The sequence below is a fragment of the Impatiens glandulifera genome, chromosome 1, assembly GCF_907164915.1.
Source record: "Impatiens glandulifera chromosome 1, dImpGla2.1, whole genome shotgun sequence".
Lineage (NCBI taxonomy): Eukaryota > Viridiplantae > Streptophyta > Magnoliopsida > Ericales > Balsaminaceae > Impatiens > Impatiens glandulifera.
This window is the reverse complement of record NC_061862.1, coordinates 43,129,575-43,153,978: the sequence shown is the minus strand read 5'-3', so window position 1 is coordinate 43,153,978 and position 24,404 is coordinate 43,129,575. Positions and strand designations below refer to the sequence as shown.

The window sequence follows — 24,404 nt, the reverse complement described above, 5'->3', positions numbered from 1 at the left end:
CATAGAGTCCTATATGGCGACAGTAAGAGTGGTCGTCATAGAATACTATATGGCGACGGTAAGAGTGGTCGTCATAGAGAGTTTTATGGCGACGGTACTAAAATGGTCGGTATATGTGTTTTTGGGCAATAACGACAAGGTCAATGCCGACGACTGACGACTGCTTTTTCACCGTTGCAAATTATTTATAGCGACGATTTATATCTCAATACCGACGACTTCTACTGTCGTCATTGAGCTTTTTTTTACTAGTGTGATTTTTGAACACTAAGTCAACCTTACATCGACACACTTATTTTAAATATTTACATTGAAGTTTATCATCAAATATATCTAAATACCGATTTAAATTACTCTTAGAATAAACAAAAAAACTGAAATATGTACTCTTTTATGCACTATTTTCTTTAGTGATTTTCTTTTAAGTGCAACATCTATGATTTCTACAAATTATTTACTTTATTATCTTTTAAGATATTTGCTAAGTAATCACTATTTATATTATTTTTGTTTCAATCTTATATTTTTTACACATAATATGACGTGAGTTCATATAGAGACTAAGTCACCTTCTACACAATTGTAATTCACATCAAATTAATTTAAGTTTGGATATGAAATTCAAATTAGATGCATGAGAATACATTAGTATAATTCTAACTTTAATTCATTTAATTTTAAAAAAAAACAAAACATATATTATGATGTATTTTTTATGTTATCTTTATTCTAATAATATCCTTAATAATTTAAACCTTTTTAAATATAGTTTTTAAAAACTTTATCATACAAAATAAACTTAAGAGGTTGACAAAAAAACGTATAAGCAGAAGTGTAAATTAGATAACAAAACAATTGAACAACCATATTCACATCAATTTAAAAATCACATAAATTCAAAATAATGATACGTCTCATTATAAGATACCAAACTTAACATTAATATTTAGTCTTTAGATATTAAATATTAACTTGTAAACGATATTACTATTTTGTAGTAATCAAATATTAACAATGTCAAACAATTAGTTATGTTTAGATAGTCCAATTATTCACATTATGGTATAATAGAAAACTACACAATAGATATTGAGTTTGTTGATAAAATGTTCAAAGATTTATTGAATATATACTTGTGTTTTGTCCGTGTTGACTCATGAGTTATGATTGTATAAACTAATAATTGTGTCGTGATCGTACCGTCTTGTGGTTGTGTCGTGTCGTGTTCAACTTACGATCGAAGTGAGATATTATATTGAGTTGAATCTTTCATATTGACCCAACTCATTGCTATCTGTAGAGGAACATTGGTTTAAAAGGGTATGTGTGGATGATAACGATGGTGGGTAAATGCAGTGTACATATTGTGATTTAAACAGTGATGTACAAGTATAAATATAATAATGCAAATGGGACAAATTATTAAATTATATATATTATATATTATTTACTAATTTACTTTACCTTACTTCTTGCTTGAATCATCTTTTGAAAATCGGCAGTCGTCTGTTCTATTCGTTCTACTGTGTGACATTAATCTCTAGACGATTTGATTCTCTATTATGTCTGTTTATTGTTTTGTTTTTTATATTTTTTTATTTAGTCTTTTGATATTTTAAAAGAAATTATTTTCGCGGTATGGCGTAAAGCTGGACATCGTGCATATACAGTCGTATTCGACTTGTGCAATTCGTATTAGGTTTTTTATTATATCGTGTCGTGTCAAAACTCATTTTTATTTGTGTCGTATCGTGTTTTGACTCTCTCAAAATGTCATGATCCACGGGTGACGAATCTATTTGTGTCGTGTTAACTCGTGTCAATATGTTTATTCGTATAATGTTTCTCGTGCTCAAATTCGTGTGTCGTGTTGTGTCAACTCCATCCGTCTAATTGTATTTATTGGTCAAATTGGGCTACCTGATTTGGATGCGTCACATAAGATAACTGAATGTCTCTGCGGGATGAAAGGCTACAAAGGCTTGGTGATTCTTCGGTAATCAAAAACTAAAGTTGATCATCATGTCGGTCGAGTATCGTGTCAGATTGATTGCCGCTTTCATGCATATTTTCGGATTTTATTATTATTTATTTAATTTATCTTGAAGTATCAAGTACATAATATTATTTATTTAATTTATCTTGAAATATCAAGTACATATATTATATTATATATATATTATATTATATATATATATATATATATATATATTATCAGTGAAAACTACTCCTTTTATTTATTTATTTATTTATTTATTTATATATATATATATATATATATATATATATTAGAAACTCGATAAATTAATACTCGATTATTTAATAAAATCTCTAAAATAATATTTTTGGCCGATTCAGACTCGGGGATAGGGTGCTAAATTAATAATTCACTAAAATTATAAGATAATACATTTTTGATAATTTCTTTAGACCCCATATAAAATATAAATTAATAATTACTTATATATAGCATATTACATGAATGATTTATAAAGGTTTCTTGAAAAATGACTTAATTGTCTTTTGTTTTTGTTGAAATCAATTTCCCCTTAAATGTCGTCCCTAATTTTCCTTAGCATGGTAAGAACTTCTGGTGTTGTTTTCTCATAGCTCAACAAGAAATTGTTTAATGTGATTGTCGCTTTAATAGCTTCGTTTCGCGAAGGGGGCTTCATTGTAGAACTTTCATCATCTTCTTCATCAATATCATATTTATTAATTCTAATAACACTTTCAATAATAAAATAATGAAAGCTTAAAGGTGTTTGTAAACTAAGTATTTTACTATAAATTAATAAAATATTAATTAATATATAAATTAATAATTATTAATTTATCGATTAATTAATAAATTTTTTAATTAATAAATTTTGGTCGTCCTAAATGTATTATTTTATAAAGTTTCTATTATATATATATATATATATATATATATATATATGGTAATATATGGTAATCAAGTTAATCTATTAACTATTCATTATATATTAGACTAGCTCAAACAAAAATTTGACTATTTTTTAATGTATTTATTATATTGAAAGAGACCAAAAAAATTCTTATTCAAAAAGTTGTATATATATATATATATGATTGTTGAGATTATTTATTTTTATAAATATTTTTAAATTATATTTTTAATAAATTATGAAATACAATTATTACTTTATTAATTTTAATTTAAAAACTTAAATTAATTAAAATTATTAATAAGTTAAATGTGTAAAATATATGCAATTTAAAAACAAACTATAATTAATATGTAAAATGTATAGAGTTTGAATTTTAAATAATAATTTGAATGTCACAAATGTGTTTGTCAAAATAATAAATAATTGTTAAGTTGGTTTATTACGTTAAATGTGCTCTCTTAGAGCTATTAATATTTTTTTAACTAATATATTAAGTTAATTAAATATGATAAATTTAAATTATATATAGTTTTTAAAATTTTAGATGAGAATTTACACATAATTATTAAAAGTATATGATATTTATTAGGTTATATTTTTCTTTATTATTATTATTATTTTTGTTAGGATCGGGATCGACGATAGAGACGGGGTCTCACAAAGTTGAACGTTTACACACGCTTTAGTTGATATTAACTCTGTTAGAAGTTAATATCGGTTTCTATTTTTCATAAGTCGTCACAAACTCTTGAACCGAGATCAAGTGCAAAAGTGTTTGTTTCGACTTGAAGGAATACGAAAGGATTAGGATAATGTGAAAAGAACACAAGACACAAGCGATGTTTATGAATGTTCAAAGTAAACTCTCATACGTCACCCCTTCTTCTCGACCTCGAGAAAAATATTCTTCTCAACCTTGAGAAGAATATTCACTAGAAGATTTGGTTTGATTACAACACTTGTATAAACTCAGTCGAACAACCAGGACTTAATTACTGTCTGTTTTCGAATTCCTAACACACTCACTTTGTTGAACATAAACATATTTTGTCAACTTACAATGCTAACCAACTCACACAGAATAGTTAGTATTGTAATACACTTTTAACACTCTAACACACTTGTAAGCTTTAAGGCTTGAGAGCTTTAGAGAGTAGTGAGAACAATTGGTGTTTTTGCTTGTAAAACTGATGAAGTTGATAAAGCTTGTTCAACACTTGTGAAGCAAATTGTCCTTTGTCTTCTTAAGTAGGCAAGCTGCAACGGGCAAAATTTGCTTCACCAACGGATATATTTGCTTTAGAGGACACTAGTCCTAATTTGATTAGTTGAGTTCTAGAATGGTATATCAGAGAAGATTTTCTTTTGATCATGTATGTACTTTGATGATAATAAACCAAGATATTCATTAATGGATCATGTTATATTAGGAACGTTCATTGTAGAGGATTTGAATAATCTTGGTATATGGCATTTTTACTTTATGTATGTTTATACTGTTGTGTCAGACTGCCCATCCCAAGTTGGTGAAACACTGCTTTGTTAGACTGCCCATCACGAAAGCTTAATTTGGAACTGAAATTGATCAGGTAGCGGAAAGCATTTATTCAGATGCCACATTTGATCAATAACCAGTCCTAATTTAAATACCGAAGTGCCTATTTAATACCGGAAGCCTCATATAATGTCGATCTCATTTAATACTGAAGCGCCTATATAATGCTGAAGTCATTTAATACCGAAAGCCTCATATTATTCTGAAGTCCAAATAATCGACCAGTCGCGCATCATTAAATACCGAAGTCCAAATAACCGACCGACCGCGCATCATTAAATACTAAAGTCCAAATAACCGACCGACCGCGCATCATTAAATACCGAAGTCCAAATAATTGGCTACGCTTCATTAAATATTGAAGTCCAAATAACAAACCGGATATGCTTCATTAAATGTTGAATGCATTTAATACAGGATTTAAACCTTTGTCACCCATGTGGCAGGCGTGAGTATTTACCACTGTACTACAACACCTTGTTGTTATCTTTAAATATATTAATATACTTGATAAGACTTAGCAATTATTTATATATATATATAATTAACTTATATAATTAAACTTAGTTTTATCCATTCATTATTAAAACATTTTCATAAATTATATTCTAACAATTTCTCATTTTTTGATTATTTAAAATAAATATCAGAACCTGGTAGTTTTATAATAGTTGGCTAATTATCCTTAACTAATTTAATCTAACAATTTTGTAAATTATTTATTTTTTTATAAAGTTTGTTATTAAATTTTAGAATTTATGAGTAATTTAAGATTATTTTTAATAAATTGATATACAGTTATAAATATGAAACATTATTACTAAAAGTTAGAATAATATTTGAATTAATATATTATTAATTTGATAATATTGAGAAGTGAAGCATTAAAAGTTTACGCACCAATTTATAAAATTAAAATAATTATTTTGATTATTTTCTAATAAATAAAATTAAAATAATTAAGCTCAAGACTAAACCCAATTAAAACAATTAATTAGATTAATTATTATGATAATTAAAACCTAATTAATTAAGGAAAATGATCAAAACAAAAATATATAATTATGTTTTACTCATTTTATCTTAAAATAATTTTAAGAAAAAATTAAAGAATTAAAATAAATTATTTATGATGAAATGAGGTACCCATTTCATTTTCATCCCTCATAATTATTTATTTAACCCTAAAATATAAAAATATATATATATAATAATAATTAAATAAATAAATGAGAAAAATATTTGATATATTTATTTTAAGATTTTGTGTATTTAAAAAGATCAAAAATAAAGTCAAAAGAGTGAAATAAAAATCAATTTTAAACAAATCTTTAAGTTTTAAATAAAAAATAAATCAGTGATCTTGTTTGGCAGCGCCAGGACCATTACATGAGCATTGGATTGTCATCCAACGCGTAGCCGGTTGTAACCAAATAAGTGTGCGCTTGTGCCTCACCAGATCGGATAACACCTTTTAACCGAGACGCAGACGGAACGACCAAATGCAAATGACGCTTGACGGACCGTTGACGGAACGTCCCGCGATCACCAAACGCGCTCAAAATGGCATCATTTTGGTCGCCACTGTCTTCTTCATCGCGACGCCGGAAGAATAAGGATATAGTCACATCTTTTGATTTTCCAAAAGTGGAACTCAACAATTATCCCACCATTTCGGCTGATTCAAAATTTAAAATGATCACCCTACCACGGTGATCATTTCTCCTACATCAATAAGGATGATTCATCCCTATTTCGGCAAGTTAGATGAAACAGTCAAAATACCATAATTGCATTTTTGTTGATTCCACTTGAGTCATCCAACAGACTCTAGAAGGCTTAAATTGAAAGAAATCAAAAATCCGTCATTGAAGCTCAAAGCTTCTGATTTTTCAGAAATTCTACATAAGGCTCTAAAACTTAGATCCGGGCATCTCAAAAGTTCCCTAAGGTCTAAGGAGTGTTATCCAATCCTTGATAAGCTTACAATCATCATTTAATTCATACTTCTAGTTTGAAATTGAAATTTTTATATTTCAGTTTTCATAAGCTTGTATGTTATTTATTTCTTGAATTTGATGATTGGAAATCGATCTTATGATCATTTATGAGCTTTTTATGAAAGCTAGAACCGATCCATTGGTCTTAAAAAGAAGAACCCATTTGAATTTAAGAAATCAAAAAATCGAGTTTGTTATTCTTGGGCTAATCCTTGAGGATCACAACTCAGAAAGCTTCCCAACATGATTGTAATGATGTTGGACAACTGTTTGGATCATGTTTGATCTATCCCGATCATGTTTGATCAAAATAAAATTTTCAAAATAATTGAAAATTTTGAGTTCTTGAATTGGTCGAAACGAGCAGCTAGTGTTCTTATTTTTGTATCAATCAAGTATATGGTGTATAAGGAAATCATTGGCTAGCTCTTTATACTCTAAAACAACTTTAAAACCAAAAACACGCTTTATGGCTACAAACTATTTTGAATAAATTGATCATCACCCAAGTCGATTGATACATTGGGGTGATGTTCTAACTTCTAAATGTTCTTAGGAGCTTTGTGAAGCTATATAGGCCCTTGGATCGAAGAATCCAAGCCTCCATCAAAATTGCAAAACCTGCAATTTTGGTGTTCTTGAGGACCGGTATGTCCAACCGAGGAATGAGAGGTTCAACCGAGAAAACTTAACCTAGGATCGACATATCCGACCAAGGCTTGTTAGCTAGGACCGAGAGGTCCGATTGATGTTCTTCAACTAGGACCGATTGGCCTGACCGAGGATTTTTACATCCGACCAAGAGGTCAGACCTAGGACCAATGGCTTCCACCCAAGATCAAGAGGTTCGACCGAGAAGTTAAATCTAGGATCGATGAATCTTGACCCCAACCGAGAATTCCCAAACCTAGGACTAATAAAATAAGCCTAGGGCTAAACTAGGAACGATGGTTTGTACACCACGACTGATAATCCTAGCCAAGGACCGAGAGCCCTTAGCACTTTGATGGATCTGACCGATGAAAACGAACCCAAAGCTTAGGACACTAGTCCTAAGGCCTATTTGGTTCACTTTTCAAAATCTAAAATTATTTTTGTAATTTTGGAACCTCAAACTATTTTCTAAAAATTCTGAAAAAAAATAGAAAATGCTTTTAAAATATTTTGGGATGTTTCACAAAATATTTTGATAAAGGCTTGTTTGATATTTATGTTTAAACCCTAATGCCTTTAAATGACTAATATTCTTTAAGTACTTTCATCCCTAAGTCATCATCAACAACATATACTAGTATTTAAATAATTGTTTTTATAATTCTTTAAATAACTTACAAACCTTATGCATACTTAGGACCGGAAGAATAATTGGTTAAAATAAAAGATTATACAACCGATTTTTAAAAGTCAATTTTATAAATAGAGACCGTTTATAAAACTAGTACGAAGGATGAAGCACGCAGCTTTTTCCTGAGTATCACCAAACCAATAACTAAAAAAAACTCTAGTCATTTTATACGTATGTCATTTTTATTGATTTTCAAATATCAATTAACGACTTTATTTCAAATAAATAATTTTATTATATTAATTATTTCTAATTAATTTAAAGAACAGATTTCTAAAAAATTAAATTTTAATTTGATTATCGCAAATTCCCGGATTATTTAAAATTGAATACAGATTAATTATTTTTAATTAATTTTAAAAGCGGTCAAGTATCATTTAAAAAAATCTTTTTAAAATAATGTTTTATTTTAAAAAAAAAAATCTTACACGCAAACCGATGTTAAAATTTTCGAACTCCAAACTTTTCTACGAAAATTGATAAAAGGTTTTTTCGAGGTTACAAGAATTAATCATTATATTTAATATAATTAAAATTAGTGGAGCCTTTTTTATGAGAAAATATAATTTCATTTTAAATTACTGTTTTTATTTAATTAATAAAAAAAATAATTTAATCTTGTAATTTTATAAATGAAACATTATTCAATTTATAAAATTCATATTTAATTATGTTATTTTATTACAATATCTAGATTTAAAAAATACTTTAAAGTTAGCTAAATATATATTAAATACTATGATAGATAGTTGAAAGATATAATTAAATTAATTTGTGGATAAAAAAGAAATAAACAAAATAACATTTTTGTAGGTGAAAAATCTCTTTAAATAATATTTGTGGTATTTTTTCTAATTATCTTAGGCATATATATGCTTATTAACTTTGTAAATTATCTTGTTTTAATAATTTATTTTTCTTGTTTATAACATAATTATATTTTTTACTAATTTTTTAATCAAACTAATGTTTTAATTTAACACATTTGGATGTTAGTGATAATTTTTTTATTTTTTTTTACTAAAGTTTATTGGATAAAAAAAACTATTTGTTCTTAATGCACACTAATGAAAGAAGATATTAATATATTTGGTGTTATTAGACCACTTTCAAATCATATACCAATTTTCAAACCCAAAATGCAGTAAACGTCACATCAAACAGTAATTCATCTTCAACATAAAAACTCATTTTTAAACTCAAAATAATATTCTAAAAATATTCCTTTCTTACACTAACTTTTTAACCTTATTAATATTACCTATATATCTATCAACTTTACCTATTTAACTTCAATCTTTTCTTATTTATTTAATAAAATTAATTATATGTCAATAATTCATAAACAACAAAATAATTCAATAATTTAAATAAATAAACATATTATATAAAAACAAACATTATTAATAAAAAAAATACATGTTACACATACACATAAATATAAAATAAATTAGATAAAATTTAAGTATAATAAATTTAATAATTTAATTATACATTTAAAAACATTATAATTTTTTATCTTGAAAGTAAAAAAAAAAATAAGTTATAATTTACATGTAAGGAAATTAAAAGTTATTAAAAAAAATAAATATAGACCATTTTTCAAAAATGACCAAAATGGTGATAAGGAACGCATATTTGCGTCTAGCCTGAAGAGGGAGAAAACTCAATCGCATAATGGGTTTTTTTTGTCGATCAGTTGGAGAAGAAAAGACATGCATAATGGGTTGGTTGAAGAAGAAAAGGCATACACAATGGGTTTTGCGTGCATGTTGGAGTTGCTCTTAGACCTTGTTTGAGGAAATGATTTTTTGGATTTTATTCCAAAAAATCCTTGTTTGATAAAAAGTAGGAAAAAACTGGTTTTTAAAATTTGAAGACTAATTTGCCTTTTGACTTTAGAGGTAATGGTGTAGGTGAGAGAATGATAATTTAGAAAGAAATGATAAAATTATAAGGTAATTTTGGTATTTAAATAATAAAATTAATTAATTTGATGATTGATAAAATGTTTGAGTTAGGGATAAAAACTGAATTTTATCCCAAAAACCTTTTTATCAAGCGAGCTTTAGTTGTAAAATTTGGAGTACTTGATTTGTATCCTTTTATCATTCTAAAATTTTGAAACATGATCAGTATAAATGAAGAATAAGTGAATATAAATGATTCAAAAGGATTTTGGAATGAATTTAAATTTTGATTTTTATGTAGAGAATATAGTATAGTTTTATTGGAACTTTCTATGATAATTATTAAGTTTATAAATTAGTTTTTATTTAATAAATACAATTTAATTTAATTTAATCTTTTTATTTTATATTTTTTAATTTTTGTCAAGTAAATTTGTACAATATTTTTTATAAAGTTAGTGATTTTTTTGGACGTGTAAATATAGTTTGTTTTATAATTATCACAAAGTTAAATTATTATCATATATTTATTAATTAATTTATTAATAATAATTAAAATTATAAAAATTAATATTATGAATAAAATTACTTATTCAATTTAATTTATATATTAAGTTAAATAATTAAAAATAAATTACTAAATTAATAAAAGTTATATTAAATAAAATAGAGAAGAATTAAAAACTCTCATTTTTATTCTTATAACCTATTTTTCAGTTTTATATAATATGTTTTATTTTAATTTATATCATTTAAATTAATTTTTATTTTATTTTAATTATTTAAATCAGTAGGTTTAATTTTATATTTATACAATTAAATCATTTATTAATTTAAAGATAATGTTGTTAAATGTAGAGAGGTGAGTAGTTTAAAATAATAATGTAAATGTAAGAAGTTTTGGGAAAGAAAATATGAAATATTTGTAGAAAATGAAAGAGTTTAGAGTTGATTGTGTTATGCTCGTGTTGTGTTTGTGTTCATTTTGTGTCGGCTCGTGATCGTGTCATTATTGTGTCAATTTGTAATCGTGTTGTGATCGTATCGTTTTGTACTTGTATCGTGTCCGACTCACAATTTGAGTGAGGAAATATCGGATTGTATCGTTTCATACCAATATTGTGTTTATTTGTATTGACTCAACTCATTATTCAGCTCTAGCAGTGCCCACACCCATAAAATTTAAATTGAACAGTATCTATCCCAAATATAGTAATGTATTGTGTGTTACTATCAAACCTTATTGAACCTTCTCTATATCTAATTTGTATTGATGTGTGGTACATATGGTAGGTTAATCTTGAAGTTGGAAAGTTGTGATTTTTATTTTGCCTAATCATTTGTTAAACAATGTATAACTTAAATTATTTATGAAATGTGGCATTTTCAAACTTAGTGATTTATCCCAAAATTTTAAGTATAATAATTATTGTTATCATGAGTTGTTGTCCCAGTAAAGCAATTTTCTAACCAGTTAATATATGGTAGTATCTAATTTTAAAATTACATTTAACTTATGTTATTTTGTTTTAAATAATATGGTTAAAAGAAAATATATAATTTGTGTTAATGAGTGTAGTATATGTAGAGGTTGATGAACCTAATTAGAATTTATTCTACACATTATTATGTTTTAAATGCCTATAATTGTTTTAATTATAATTTAGTTAACTATTTTATTTTTTTACTGATTTTTGTTAGATATAATCCTTTTATGTATATATATATAAGAATTACTCATAAAAAATAATTCCTTCACATGTTAAAGCTTATTTTAAAAAAAATATGCAAACTTACAAAACTAACTAATCATCCCAAACAAAATAGTATAAAATTCTAAAATATCAAAATAATAAATCTTAACTCCTAATCAAGTTCAAACAAATCATAAATCTAACATAAAATCAAAATGATTTATATAACTCATAAAAATAAAAATTATAAATCTCTTCCCAACTTTCTTTCCATTTTCACATGATTTTTAATTTAAAAAAAAAAATCACATAATAATTTTTTTATGTTTAATAATGTTCACATGAAATTGAAAAAAAAAACACGTGGAAAACGTCAAACGCGTCCTTATCCACACCGCGTCACCGACCGCTGAGCAATAAATATACCAAACATACTAATAATAATATTATTATATTATAATATAATAATAGCTTGTGTTTTCTCCACCATAATTCGTTGTTTCTTCATATGCCACCTCTTATATATACTAACTACAAATAATTGAACAATTTTATATTCTATGCTTCCCAACAGCTGGAAACCTCATCTTTATTGATAACTATGCCCATAGAAAAATGATTATTTTTATTTAAAATTGTAAGACACAAATCATGACTTCACGTTAACGTTAAAGCACTCTTAATTAGACATTATTGTTGGAATTTTTTTTAATTACTTATCATTCTATTCGGTTTTGAAAATTTTCTGTGGGCACAATTATACCACATCTTCTAAAAAAATATTTTTTTTATTAAATTAAAAAAAACTAGAATGTCACCTACAATTTTGACTCTCCGCTTCAACTCTAAGTCTTAATCCGATACTTACAACTATAATTGAACCTATGACATCTTAATCCAATCCGATACTTACAACTATCCATATAAATTAATTTTTTAATATTATATATTATAATATATTTTAAAAAATTATTTTAAAAAATAAACTTAAAATATTTATAAAATATGAAAAATAAATAAATATATTAATAATATTATATATTTAATTGTATTTATTAATATTCAGAACTATTTTCAGAACAGAGTCAGGACACAGATATCATTTCATCCACGTCCTCGTCCCGCTTTAATGGACAATTCAAACAAAAAAAAATACGGGATCCTTGATAATTTTGATATCTTCGTTAAAATTGAGTTATAAGAATATTATAGTGTCTTGAAACATATACCTAATAAAAATGAAAATCATTAAAAAATATTAATTTATTCTACCAAGATTATTAGAAATAAATTTATTTATGCGTTGGGCACAGCGTTTTGGAGGTTGAGTCAGCGTTCTTACCTGTTTCTGAGAGGTGATATGCGGTCTATATAACTAACTACCTTTCGTCCACGCTGATCAAAATCCTCATTCGCATCAAAACCGCATTTTCATCTTCATTCACTCTTTCTTCAACAATAATAATCAGTCATATTCAAATTAATTATAGTATTCCATCTTTTCTAGCCATGGATTCCTGCAGCAAATCTGTTCGAGACTCCTCCGCATCTTCTCTCGATTGCATCATGTTTGGTATGTATGTATGTAATAAATGCTAGCATCTAATATTCTAAGATCCATTTATTGATTGATTGATTCGCCGAGCAGATTTGGATGACACGTTATATTCTTCGAAGATAGGATTAGGCGAAGCCACAAAGCGAAACATCGAAGGTAATTAATTACTCATGCGATTTCTATTTTCTAATTCATAGAGAGGAATAATAACAATTAATTCTGTATTCGTGATTTGCAGAATTTCTCGTTGAGAAATGCGGATTTTCAGAGATGAAAGCATCGTCTCTCCGTGTAGAGCTATTCAAGACTTACGGAAGCACTCTCGCCGGATTACGAGTAAGCGAACAGATAACTTTTTGATTGTTGATCAATGATTTGTATTAATCACACTGTATACGCATGTCTGATGGTTATTTGCAGGCGTTAGGGTATAATATCGATGCGGATGATTATCACAGGTTCGTTAAGATCTAATAATATATGCCGTATTGTGTTGAATTCTAGGTTATTATTGTGTTGATTATAGAAATTGTTCTTCCTCTATCCAAACAGTTTTGTGCACGGAAGGCTTCCGTATGATTTGATCAAACCGGACGCTGAACTACGAAGCCTTCTCCGCAGCATCAACCAAAGAAAAATCGTAAGTGAAGAAATTGATCAAATTGATATTGATATGGTAATTAGGCATTTTGTGAACATTGAATCAATGTATTTTGGTGTAGATATTCACAAATTCGGACAGGAATCATGCAATCCGCGCCTTGGATAAACTGGGAGTTAGAGATTGTTTCGAGCAGATCATCTGCTTTGAGACAATGAATTCAAATCTATGGAAATCCACTCGGCTTGACGAGTTCCCAGTCGTGTTGAAGCCTTCCATCGACGCCATGAAGATCGCAATCGAAGTCGGCCGATTAGATCCTCGCCGCACTGTGAGCTGCCATCTACTTTATCCCTCTGAATTAGCTTTCTTCTTGTTGTTGTTAATTATTGTTATTCCACAGTTGTTCTTAGATGACAACGTGAAGAACATCATTGCTGGAAAATCCATAGGCCTCCAAACCATTTTGGTAAGTCTCTGATTTCTTCTTGAATTGTTGTTTCCCTTATACTCATACACGATTTTTGGGCTTCAATTTTGTTTAGGTGGGACAATCTGGGAAGATAAAAGAAGCCGATCATGTAATAGCCACGGTGAACGGGTTGGGTGAGGTTGTGCCGGAGATATGGGCGATGGGTGGTGGAGTTGAAGAGGAAAGGATGAGGGTCAAAAGAATCGACTCTGCTGTTCTTGCCCTGTCGACAATTGTTGGAGCTTAATCAGTGTAAATAAATCATGACCAAGACCAACGCCATGTAAATGTTCAATTTGTGGGTAAATATTGATGGTGTAACTAGGTAAGTAGTAAAAAAACCTTTTAATAACGTTGGTTGGATAAATGTAAATTGCTTTGTAATTCCACTTTCAACTTAACCACTTCCAAAATCAATAATGAAATTTGTGAAAGTGATGGAATAAAAAAAATGTTAGTGTTTCTTTCATTTGTATTTAATATTTATATATATATAGTTGTCATGTTTCTAGATAAATAAAATAACATGGATATTTTGAATTTTTTTTTTTTTTGATAAAATACAAATTAGGTTATTTAGATTTTTTGATAAAATAAAATTATAATTTATTTATTCTTTTGATAAAAATGAAAAATGAGAAGACAAATACTTATCTGCTAAAAAAATCTCAAAATAAATTATAATATATTTTATTAAATATTATTATGTTTTATTATTATTTTTTAAAATATCATGTTATTAAAAATAAAATAAAATAATCTTTTAAACACAACAATATAAAATGAAAAAAAAAATTAACAAATTAAAATTTGAAAAAATAAATAATACTAAATGAAAATAATACTAAATGAATTATAGAGTCCATATCAAACAAACTACATGGTATTTTCGTGTTTGTGTTTGTGGAATATTGGATCTAAAAATATCTCTAAAAAAACAGTCACGATTATCTGATTATACTATCTTCCAGTATTAAAAATTAACAATATAAATAAATTTGAATTTAGTTAAATTTAAATAAAAAAATAAATTTGAATTTAGAGTAATTTAAATAAAAAATAAATATATTATTTAAAAATAATCTTAAATTCAATTCTTATTAAAAAAACAGTTTAATTAAAAATGAAGAGTCTTAACATAAAGAAACAGTCTGTTATTTGTATTGTTTGATAATATGATTGGATATGAAAAACGTGGAAGCAATAAACTCAACCAAGTGGTTCAATTGACAAAATAGGAATATTTCCCAGTGGTGGAATCAGTTGAAGAAATATCCTAATCTTTGGTCTATATTTATTCTAATAACCTCGGCCTTATTTGGATTGGGTTATTGTAATAACTTAGGGAGAAACATAAATAATGATTGGTTATAATTTTGAGGTAATGAGAATATTTTTGGTAAAATTATTTAAAAAGTATTAAAAATAATAATAAAATAATAAATAGTAATTTAAAATAAAGGATATTTTAGTATTTGAAATAATGAATTGAGTGATGTGATTGATAAGAGGGGGAGTGAAAAAATGTTTGAGTGAATTGAGTTATTTAAATAACCCTAACCGAACAAGGCCTTAGAAGGGAAAAATGAATATTTTTAATAAAATTATTTAAAGGGTATTGATATATAATAATAAAATAATAAATAGTAATTTAAAATAAAAAGTATTTTAGTATTTTGGGTAATGAATTGATTGATGTGATTAATGAGAGGGGGAGTGAAAAGATGTTTGAGTGGGTTGAGTTATTTAAATAACCTCAACCGAACAAAGCCTAAGGATTTGTTAGGATTGAGGTTTTTGAAAAAATTTAGAGTGAAAAATATATTGATTGGTGATGATTTTGAGAAATTAATAATTATTTTTGGTAAAAAGACTTAAAAGTATTGATATATATATATGAATAAAATAAAAATAATAATTTAAAATAAAAAATATTTTAGTATTTTAGTTAATGAAATAAGTTATTTAATTATTTAGAAATAATTAATTAAAAATTTTATTTTGAATGAATGATTTTTTTTTTAAAATTAAAAGAACTGGGGTGTAACAATTTCTCTTTATTATTAAATCTTAAAAAACAAACCTATGTGTCATCAATTAAAATTCACATCAATCGAATCGGTCACATCATATTAACATTATTTTTTATTTAATATTCATAGAACGAGACTACCTAAACATATTGGATAAGGAAAACAAGGCACGTTTTTTGATTTAATGGTTAACAGAGTTCTTACTGATTTTTTCCTTAGTTTTTTTTATGATAAAAGTTAAAAATATTTTTTATTTTTTAAAAATAAATTAATTTTATATAATTAAATAAAAGATAATTCTAGTATTTAAATATATAAAATAAGTAATCATAACATTTAAATGATTGATAAAATAATAATTGAGTTTTAGGATAAAATCATAAAAAAAAAAAACAAAAACAAAATTACATCAAACGACTTTCAAATTAACAAACAACTATCTCAATCAATTTTATGAAAATTCATTTGTGAAAAGAAAATTATAAGAAAGCTCGTTAGCGTATGCCTGGTTTTGTATTTTAGTTATTTGAATTATTTAAACAATTTTATTTGGTAATAGAGAATTTAAAAAGCTAGCACAATTATTGTATTCATCACTGTCACGAAAAAGTTAGTACAATTATTGTATTTAAATAATTTTATTTATTTATTTTGGTTAGGATATATATTTTTTTACTCCTCTTCATATCTATTATATACACAATTATTGTATTTTATTTTTTTAATTTTAAATCTTATACTTTTTTCAATAAAATTTTATTTTAAAAATAATTTTATATAAACATCAATAATTATATTTGTATTAATTATTTTATAATATATAATTATATATTTAATTTTAAAAATATTTTTACTTTATTCTCTAATTAAAATTTTCAAATAATTTATTAAAAAATAGAATTATAAACTCACTCTAAATATTTATTATTTATACAATTAATTAATTTTCCTTTATTTATTATATATTTTATTTATTATTCACTAACAATGATTAAATATATATAAATAAAATTGTTTTCTAATATATATATATATATATATATATATAAATAAAATTATAAATTTAATTCAACAATAGTAGTTGAAGTGTTCATATTTTAAATTTGAGACCACAATTCGAGTCTTAGTTGGTGCGAATTTATAAATATTAAAATGACAATGATGGTCGTATATATGAGTGTCAATTGTGTGAATGATGATTCAAATTGAAAGTAATGTTAATAATATGATGATATATGTGAGTTCGAAATTAAGGGAATGGTGATTTGAATTGAGAGTTAATGCATCATTGATGGTATATATGAGTTTGAATTTGAGGGATGAGGAATGATTGTTTGAACTGAGAGTGTGGTTAATAATATGATGGTATATGTGAATCTGAATTTCATGGAATTGATGCATCTATATTGTAATGTGAGTCTGAATTTGAGGGATTGAGAGTGATATTAATAATGTATCTTTTAAAAGATAAAAGATAAGACATGATGATATGTGTGAGTCCAAATTTTGACAAATGTGTAGTATAACTTTAAAATATACAGAACTATTTCAATTTGCATTCCTTTTAAAATGTAAGGTTTATCTTTCATGTATGGTATTAAGTACACAGATAAGATGTAAAGTTTTTTATGGGTATGATTTTCCTAAATTAGATACATTTGTTATTTTTTAATATGTCATTTTATGAATGTTTATTATTAATTTGACAAATGTGTAGGATAACTTTAAGATGTCAATTAGAATATTAGACGAGTAAAATGATTTACACATCCAAAACGAGGTAAAATATATGTCTACTCACTTTAAATTTTAATATATTTAAATTTTCTAACAAAAACATTATAAACTTTAATGTATGTTACTATCATCTTTTTTCAATTTTATTATCATTTTTTTCGATTTTACTATTATCTTTTAATGGTGTGATTTTTCTCTATGTTTTTGTATTTAATTTAATTTTAAAGATCAATTAGAATAATAAATAATGAATATTATAAATGCATTTAAAATGAGATAAGAGTATTTATTTATTTAGTATGAACTTTGACATTGGTATCTTTTCCAATAAAATAATATAGCTTTATTTTATTAAAAAATTGTCCGTTTTATTATAATTATTCAATTATGTAATTTTTATATTTTAATCTCATTTTTTATCATATAATATTTGATTAAATAATTTTTAAAACATGTTGGGCTTGATTACTAATTTTAAATCGAATATATCTTTTAAAATTATAATATAAAGTATAAATGTTTCGCCACTTATTTTTTTTCTACAATATATTACCTATAATAATGATAAATTTTGTATATATTATACTCCATTTACCTATTTAAAAATAAGATAAATTCTCATTTGAGTTAACGGAAAAGACAAGTGAGAGAAAAAAAAATTACTATGGATTTAAGGTGTTATCGTTTTTCTATCAAACGTTTTTACAAAATTATTAACCAATATTCTAACATGTACCCTCATTCTTTTTTACAGAAAAATATAAAGCTCACAGCTATAACAAAATAAAAAATCTTTCACTTCAATTGCAAGTACCTAAGAGCTTGTTTGAGGAAGGGGTTATTTGGATAAATCCTGGGTTTTGTCCAAATAACCCTTGTATGGAATTGATAAAAAACCAGGTTTTTTAAAATTTATATCAATTTTACCCTTTCTATATATATATATAATATATTTTATAAATGACATAATTTAATTTATATGAAATTAAATAAAATTTTAAAATATAATAAAATAAATATTAAAAAACTTTAAATATTTTAATATTAATAAAAAAAACTCTATTTATTTATATATTATAATTAATAATACTTTTTTTAAATAAAATAATTTTATTTATATTAAATTAAATTTTGAAATATAATAAAATAAATATTAAAAAACTATACATATATTAATATTAACTTTTATTAATAAAAAATAAAATTTTAATATATATATATATTATAATTAATAATACTTTTTTTAAATAAAATAATTTAATTTCTATTAAATTAAATTTTAAAATATAATAAAATAAATATTAAAAACTATACATATATTAGTATTAACTTTTATTAATATAAAATTAAAATTTTAAATAAATATTAATTTTATAAATTATTACTATTAAAATTTAAATATGTTATAGTTTTATTTATATTATAAATTTATTTTAATTATTATAATTAATTAAAAAAATTAAATAAAATAGTTTCAGTGGTCTATAATTATAATTTAAATGTCATTTAATTTTATTGTTATAATTTTTTTAAATTACATTATAATATTTTGATTTTATTAAATTAAAAAAAATATTAACTTAAATTAATTAATATATTTATTTAGAATGAGTTTATATATATAAAAATAGAATAAATTTCTTTATAAATATTTAATTTATATGAGATATATTTATAAATTAATTAATATATGTTATTCAAATATATTAACTTTATTTTTTAGTATAATTATTTATTTATTTGAATTATTTAAATTTTAATAGGGTATGTTATAATTGAATTTATATTGTGATTTTATTTTTATTTGAGATAATTAATAAAATTATTTAAAATGAAATAATTTTATAATTTAATTTATATTAAAATAATTAAAATATAAATAAATATTATATATATTAAAATAATTTTTTATTAATATAAAAATAAATATTTAAGTAGAGGGTAATTTAGGTATTTTAATTAATAAAAGGATTGATTTGATTGATGATGGGATGGTTGGGTTTTGGGATAAAACCTAGGTTTTATCCTAAAAACCCAAATAATTTTCTAAGTTAAACAATTTATTTTTATGACAGGTTGCTTATGTGTTTTTCTGTGTTCCATCTTTTGAATATTGTCAATATAAACAATTTTATTTTATATTAAACTTTTTAAAATTATTTTTTAACTAATTATATTGATTGGTCAAAATTGGAATGCAATTCATATTATATAGTATTTAGAAATTTATATAAAAAAATATTTTTTAAAAAGATTAATCATATCTCGTCGGGTTAGGGCAGCCACTCTCCAGACCAACTCATTTATTTTAAATAATAAATTGTTTAGTCAAACATATTTTATTTTTAAACATAAAATATTATAATTTACTTCTTTAAGATAAAAATTTAAAGTTTTATTGGATTATTAAATAAGATCTCACCAAGAATTATTTGTTATCAACTTTTTAAACTATACTTAGAATAAACAAAAAAAAATATCAAGATATTTTTTCTAGTACTGAGCTGGATAGCCCAAAATTCAGGATTGACCCTTATCATATATATAAATAAGATCCAATGCATTTTAAACGTTTATCTATTCATATTCAAAAATTAACAAATTATTTTCATTCAAAAATTATTTATCAATTATATTCTATCTTTTTAAATCAGTACGATAAAATATAATTAAAGTCATTTAAGTTTAACGATAAAAATAATACAAAAAATAATGTTTCACTAAACATGGGTGAAAAGTATAATGATACAACCATTTAGAAATAACAAAGAAAATATTAAACAAAATACTCATCAACAAATAACATGAAAAAAATTAGTGTTAAGGAGTTCTAAAATCTTAAAAAAGATTAATTAGTTCATTGATTGCCTCTACACGTCCTTTACTACACATTTCAAATATGACCAATCTTTAATCTACACTAATTGAAGTTTTTAATAAAAAAAAAATTAAGCCTGTGATATTTAATCATCACAATATTCTTATCTTTTAAACTAAATTGATGTTCTTATTTGTTAATATAGTTCAACAAAATCTAGTTGACTTGGATGTTCATGGTCTAAACCATTTAAATTTAAATCTTCATTTACTTGCCCGATTGAAAATGATGAACATATTCTTTGGAATCTAGACTCCAATGTGTCTACATATATGACTTAATGAACCATGGCTATGCTGCGATGATTCAATTGTATATGTTATCTTCTGAAATTGATAACTTTTATAGATTTAATTAGTGTAAATCTAACCAATTTTATGATTAATTGACAATCTTAAGTTTTTTTATTGAAGATTAAGAGATGTAATTTTACTTAGTTTTGGAAACAGCCCAATAAACTTATATAAAGAAGATTGGACAAATTTGAAGGAAATGAAAGATGACAACTCCTACTAAAATGTTCTATTATATATATATATATATATATATATATATATATATATAGGTCTAACTTTGTGAATTGGAATTAATTTTTAACCTTTATTTTTTTAAGTACATGAGATAATATTGATCACAAGTATGAATATTAATGAGTAGTACGTGAATTGAGTGGTAAAATACTTAAATATTCAATTGGTTTTTAATAAATTACAAGACTTAACTAAAACAATATTAATTTTAAGTATGTGACAGTTTGGCCGAGCGGTCTAAGGCGCCAGATTTAGGCTCTGGTCCGAAAGGGCGTGGGTTCAAATCCCACAGCTGTCAAATTTATTTTTTTCGTTTGAGGTTTAATTAGTATGTTATGACTTGTGCCGCTTTGAAATACACAACCATCTCCCACAACCAACACGGTTTGGATCCTCTCCACTATAGCTGAGGAATTTTTTTTTTGTCAACTTGTATTAATAAAGTGTTAATATGTAGTTCAAAAAAAATTGGTTGACTTGGATGTTCATTGAATAAATAATTTAAATATTTATTTGCTTTTGGTTGCCCCATTGAAAAATATGATAATGTTCTTTGGAATGTAGTCTCTAATGTGACTACATATATAATGGACCATGGTTAGGTTGTGGTGATTACAATTAAACAGGCTTGTTCTATGAAATTGATAACTTTTCTAGATTTAATTGGCATAAATCTAACATATTTTATGATATGTTTCACAATTATAAGTTTTATTTTAAAATTAATAAATATATTTTTACTTAGTTTTGGAGAGTCAAATAAATTTAGATAAAGAAATTGGACAGTCATAGCAAATAAAGGATGACAACTCCTACTAAAATGTTCTATTAGAACAAGTCCATAGTGTGATATAGAGGGGTCTAAATTTGTAAATTGGAATAAAATTTTAACTTTTTTTAAGTACATGAGATAATATTGACTACCAATGTATGAATATTAATGAGTGGTATGTAAATTGAGTGGTAATACTTGAATAACCAATTATTATTTAATATATTACAAGACTTAAGTAAAACAATATTAATTTTAAGTATGTGACAGTTTGTCCGAGCGGTCTAAGGCGCCAGATTTAGGCTCTGGTCCGAAAGGGCGTGGGTTCAAATCCCACAGCTGTCAATAACTTTTTTTATTTATCATAACTGAGTTGGTCGATTATTTATTTTAGATACACTTACACCACTTGGCAACCCATGCAGGGGCCCCTAAACTGCATGCAGCAAATTTCGAGCAATACTTTCTCATAATATGGATCATGACTAGTCCAATTTGTGAAATGTGGCCCAACTTTTAATTCAGTGTGTGGTACTATATTAATTATGTTTATCTAGATAGTTGGCACTGAAATGTGAAATTTATTTATGAACTAAAAATATTATATTCTTATATACATACTTAACAATAACAAAATGTGTCATACCAAATCATCGAACAAAAAAGTAGAAAAATTCAAACAATAGCACAACAAACTCACCAGCATACCTCAAGTATATAAAACCCTATCATGAGTGAAACATCACCAAAAAAATATAACTCACGAACGAACTATCATTAACAACAAACCGAGAAACCACACTCTCAACCTCACCAAGCATGATCACGGGCACCACAATGGTGTTTCAACGTATATGGAAAAGTTGGATTTAACTCGAAATTTATACTTTAAATTATGTTTTCAATAATTCATATATCTAGCTAGCCCTGCTGCATGTTAGTAGCACAATAATAATAATTCATACATATATATGGAACGTCCAAATCATCAATATATGATGATGATTCAGGATCGTAGCTAACTTATAACTGGTTGTGATCAAACCATCCATTTATGATGCTTTACTGCAACTTGTTGATGATCCATCCTAATCTTACTGATGATATTAATTCAACTATATATATATATATATTTATTAGAGAAGAAGAAGAAGTACTATATATATAGCTATCTGGTCCCCTAGAGTAATAAAAACGAACTGAATCACTGATCATTCTGAATTCTATCACTTCTTTATTTGGTTTTTAGTTTCCCCACACCCGTTATTATTTATCACGTACATTAAGTACACTTCATTATTCAATCTCAAATGATATTAGGTTTTCTTTTTGATGTTTCACATTTAGTGCTAAAAATGGAAGAAATCCAAACCCTAATAGTACAATTAGTCGGGTCATATGATCAGTTACACACGAAGTTCAGTAATTATTAGATTGTCTCTTATTATAACTTATAAACAAAAGTTATTCAAATCTTTATGAAGCCTGTATATGATCATGAAGAAGCTCTATTTACACGGTAGAATGGCCATTAAATTATAAAAATCTATTTTTTTTTTTTAAATTAAGTCAGACAATATTTTTATTCAAAACCCAGATAAAACAAAAAAAAATCACAAAATGAAAGATATTGAAATTAATCTACCCATTTAGTGCATTTAATGTATGAATGAGTTGGAATTAACTAATAAGCCTTGCTCCAATCCTAAGTAGAAAGACATTACTAAAAAAAGCTCATACCAATCACAAATACAAATCAGATTAAAAACGGTTTTTATTTACCCATCAATATATATAACCTATAAAAAAAATCGTGTATAGTGCATTCAGTTGACATTGCTCAATATCAACCGGGCTAAAACTGATATATATTGCCCATATATTTAAACAAAGTCCGAGCAATACAACAGTTTTATGCTCAAAATCAACATATATATATATATATATTCCATTATCCACATGGTGTTTTTGTTTTTTCACTATATTATGAATAAATGTTAAATGGGTAGGGAACCGATCAGCCATCACTTCACATGGAATGAAATTAGTCTCATGTGCCCACATGCTTAACACTCTCTTTAATCTCTTCTTAATTATCTTTTTTTATTTTTAACTTATAATTTGTTTTCGGTATATTAAGTATTAAACCCTTGATTTAAACACTATTCATTTTTAACATTAACTTATTCATCAAGCTTAACACATATCTCATTAAATCAAAAATATCTAGATAGTTATTCCCTTTTCTAGCCTATTGGAGGTAGATATCCCGGTCTTCCTAGGTCTTCATTTTGAGCCGGTTGATGACAAGTTCCGCTCGCTGGTTAATTGGTTACGTGTATTTGTGGGTTATTTGTTTAACCCGCGGGAATTAGTCGCACTACAAAGGAGAAGCGGAACTAAAAAA

At 25.2% G+C, this 24,404-nt stretch overlaps 1 protein-coding gene and 2 non-coding genes across 3 annotated transcripts; all 3 read left to right on the top strand.

Annotated features, from left to right (window-relative positions):
- The first annotated feature begins 13,041 nt into the window (after positions 1–13,041).
- Positions 13,042–14,511, top strand: LOC124921228. The gene is made up of 7 exons (XM_047461854.1): positions 13,042–13,130; positions 13,213–13,310; positions 13,395–13,432; positions 13,527–13,614; positions 13,697–13,906; positions 13,979–14,044; positions 14,121–14,511. Exons 2-7 carry the CDS (start codon positions 13,245–13,247, stop codon positions 14,292–14,294), a joined length of 642 nt encoding a protein of 213 aa, XP_047317810.1. The 5' UTR covers positions 13,042–13,130; positions 13,213–13,244; the 3' UTR covers positions 14,295–14,511.
- Positions 14,512–21,443: 6,932 nt separating this feature from the next.
- Positions 21,444–21,523, top strand: TRNAL-UAG. The gene has a single exon. It is a non-coding gene; the product is annotated as a tRNA-Leu (tRNA).
- A 739-nt stretch (positions 21,524–22,262) lies between these two features.
- Positions 22,263–22,342, top strand: TRNAL-UAG. Its single transcript has one exon. It is a non-coding gene; the product is annotated as a tRNA-Leu (tRNA).
- The last annotated feature ends 2,062 nt before the right edge of the window (positions 22,343–24,404 follow it).

What these genes read in the sequence shown, in the direction of transcription:
- LOC124921228 (XM_047461854.1), top strand. Translation starts at nt 13,245, where the DNA reads ATGAAAGCATCGTCTCTCCGTGTAGAGCTATTCAAGACTTACGGAAGC. An exon ending in GCACTCTCGCCGGATTACGA is followed by an intron (nt 13,311 to 13,394) that starts GTAAGCGAACAG and finishes GGTTATTTGCAG; the next exon opens with GCGTTAGGGTATAATATCGA. An exon ending in GATTAGATCCTCGCCGCACT is followed by an intron (nt 13,907 to 13,978) that starts GTGAGCTGCCAT and finishes GTTATTCCACAG; the next exon opens with TTGTTCTTAGATGACAACGT.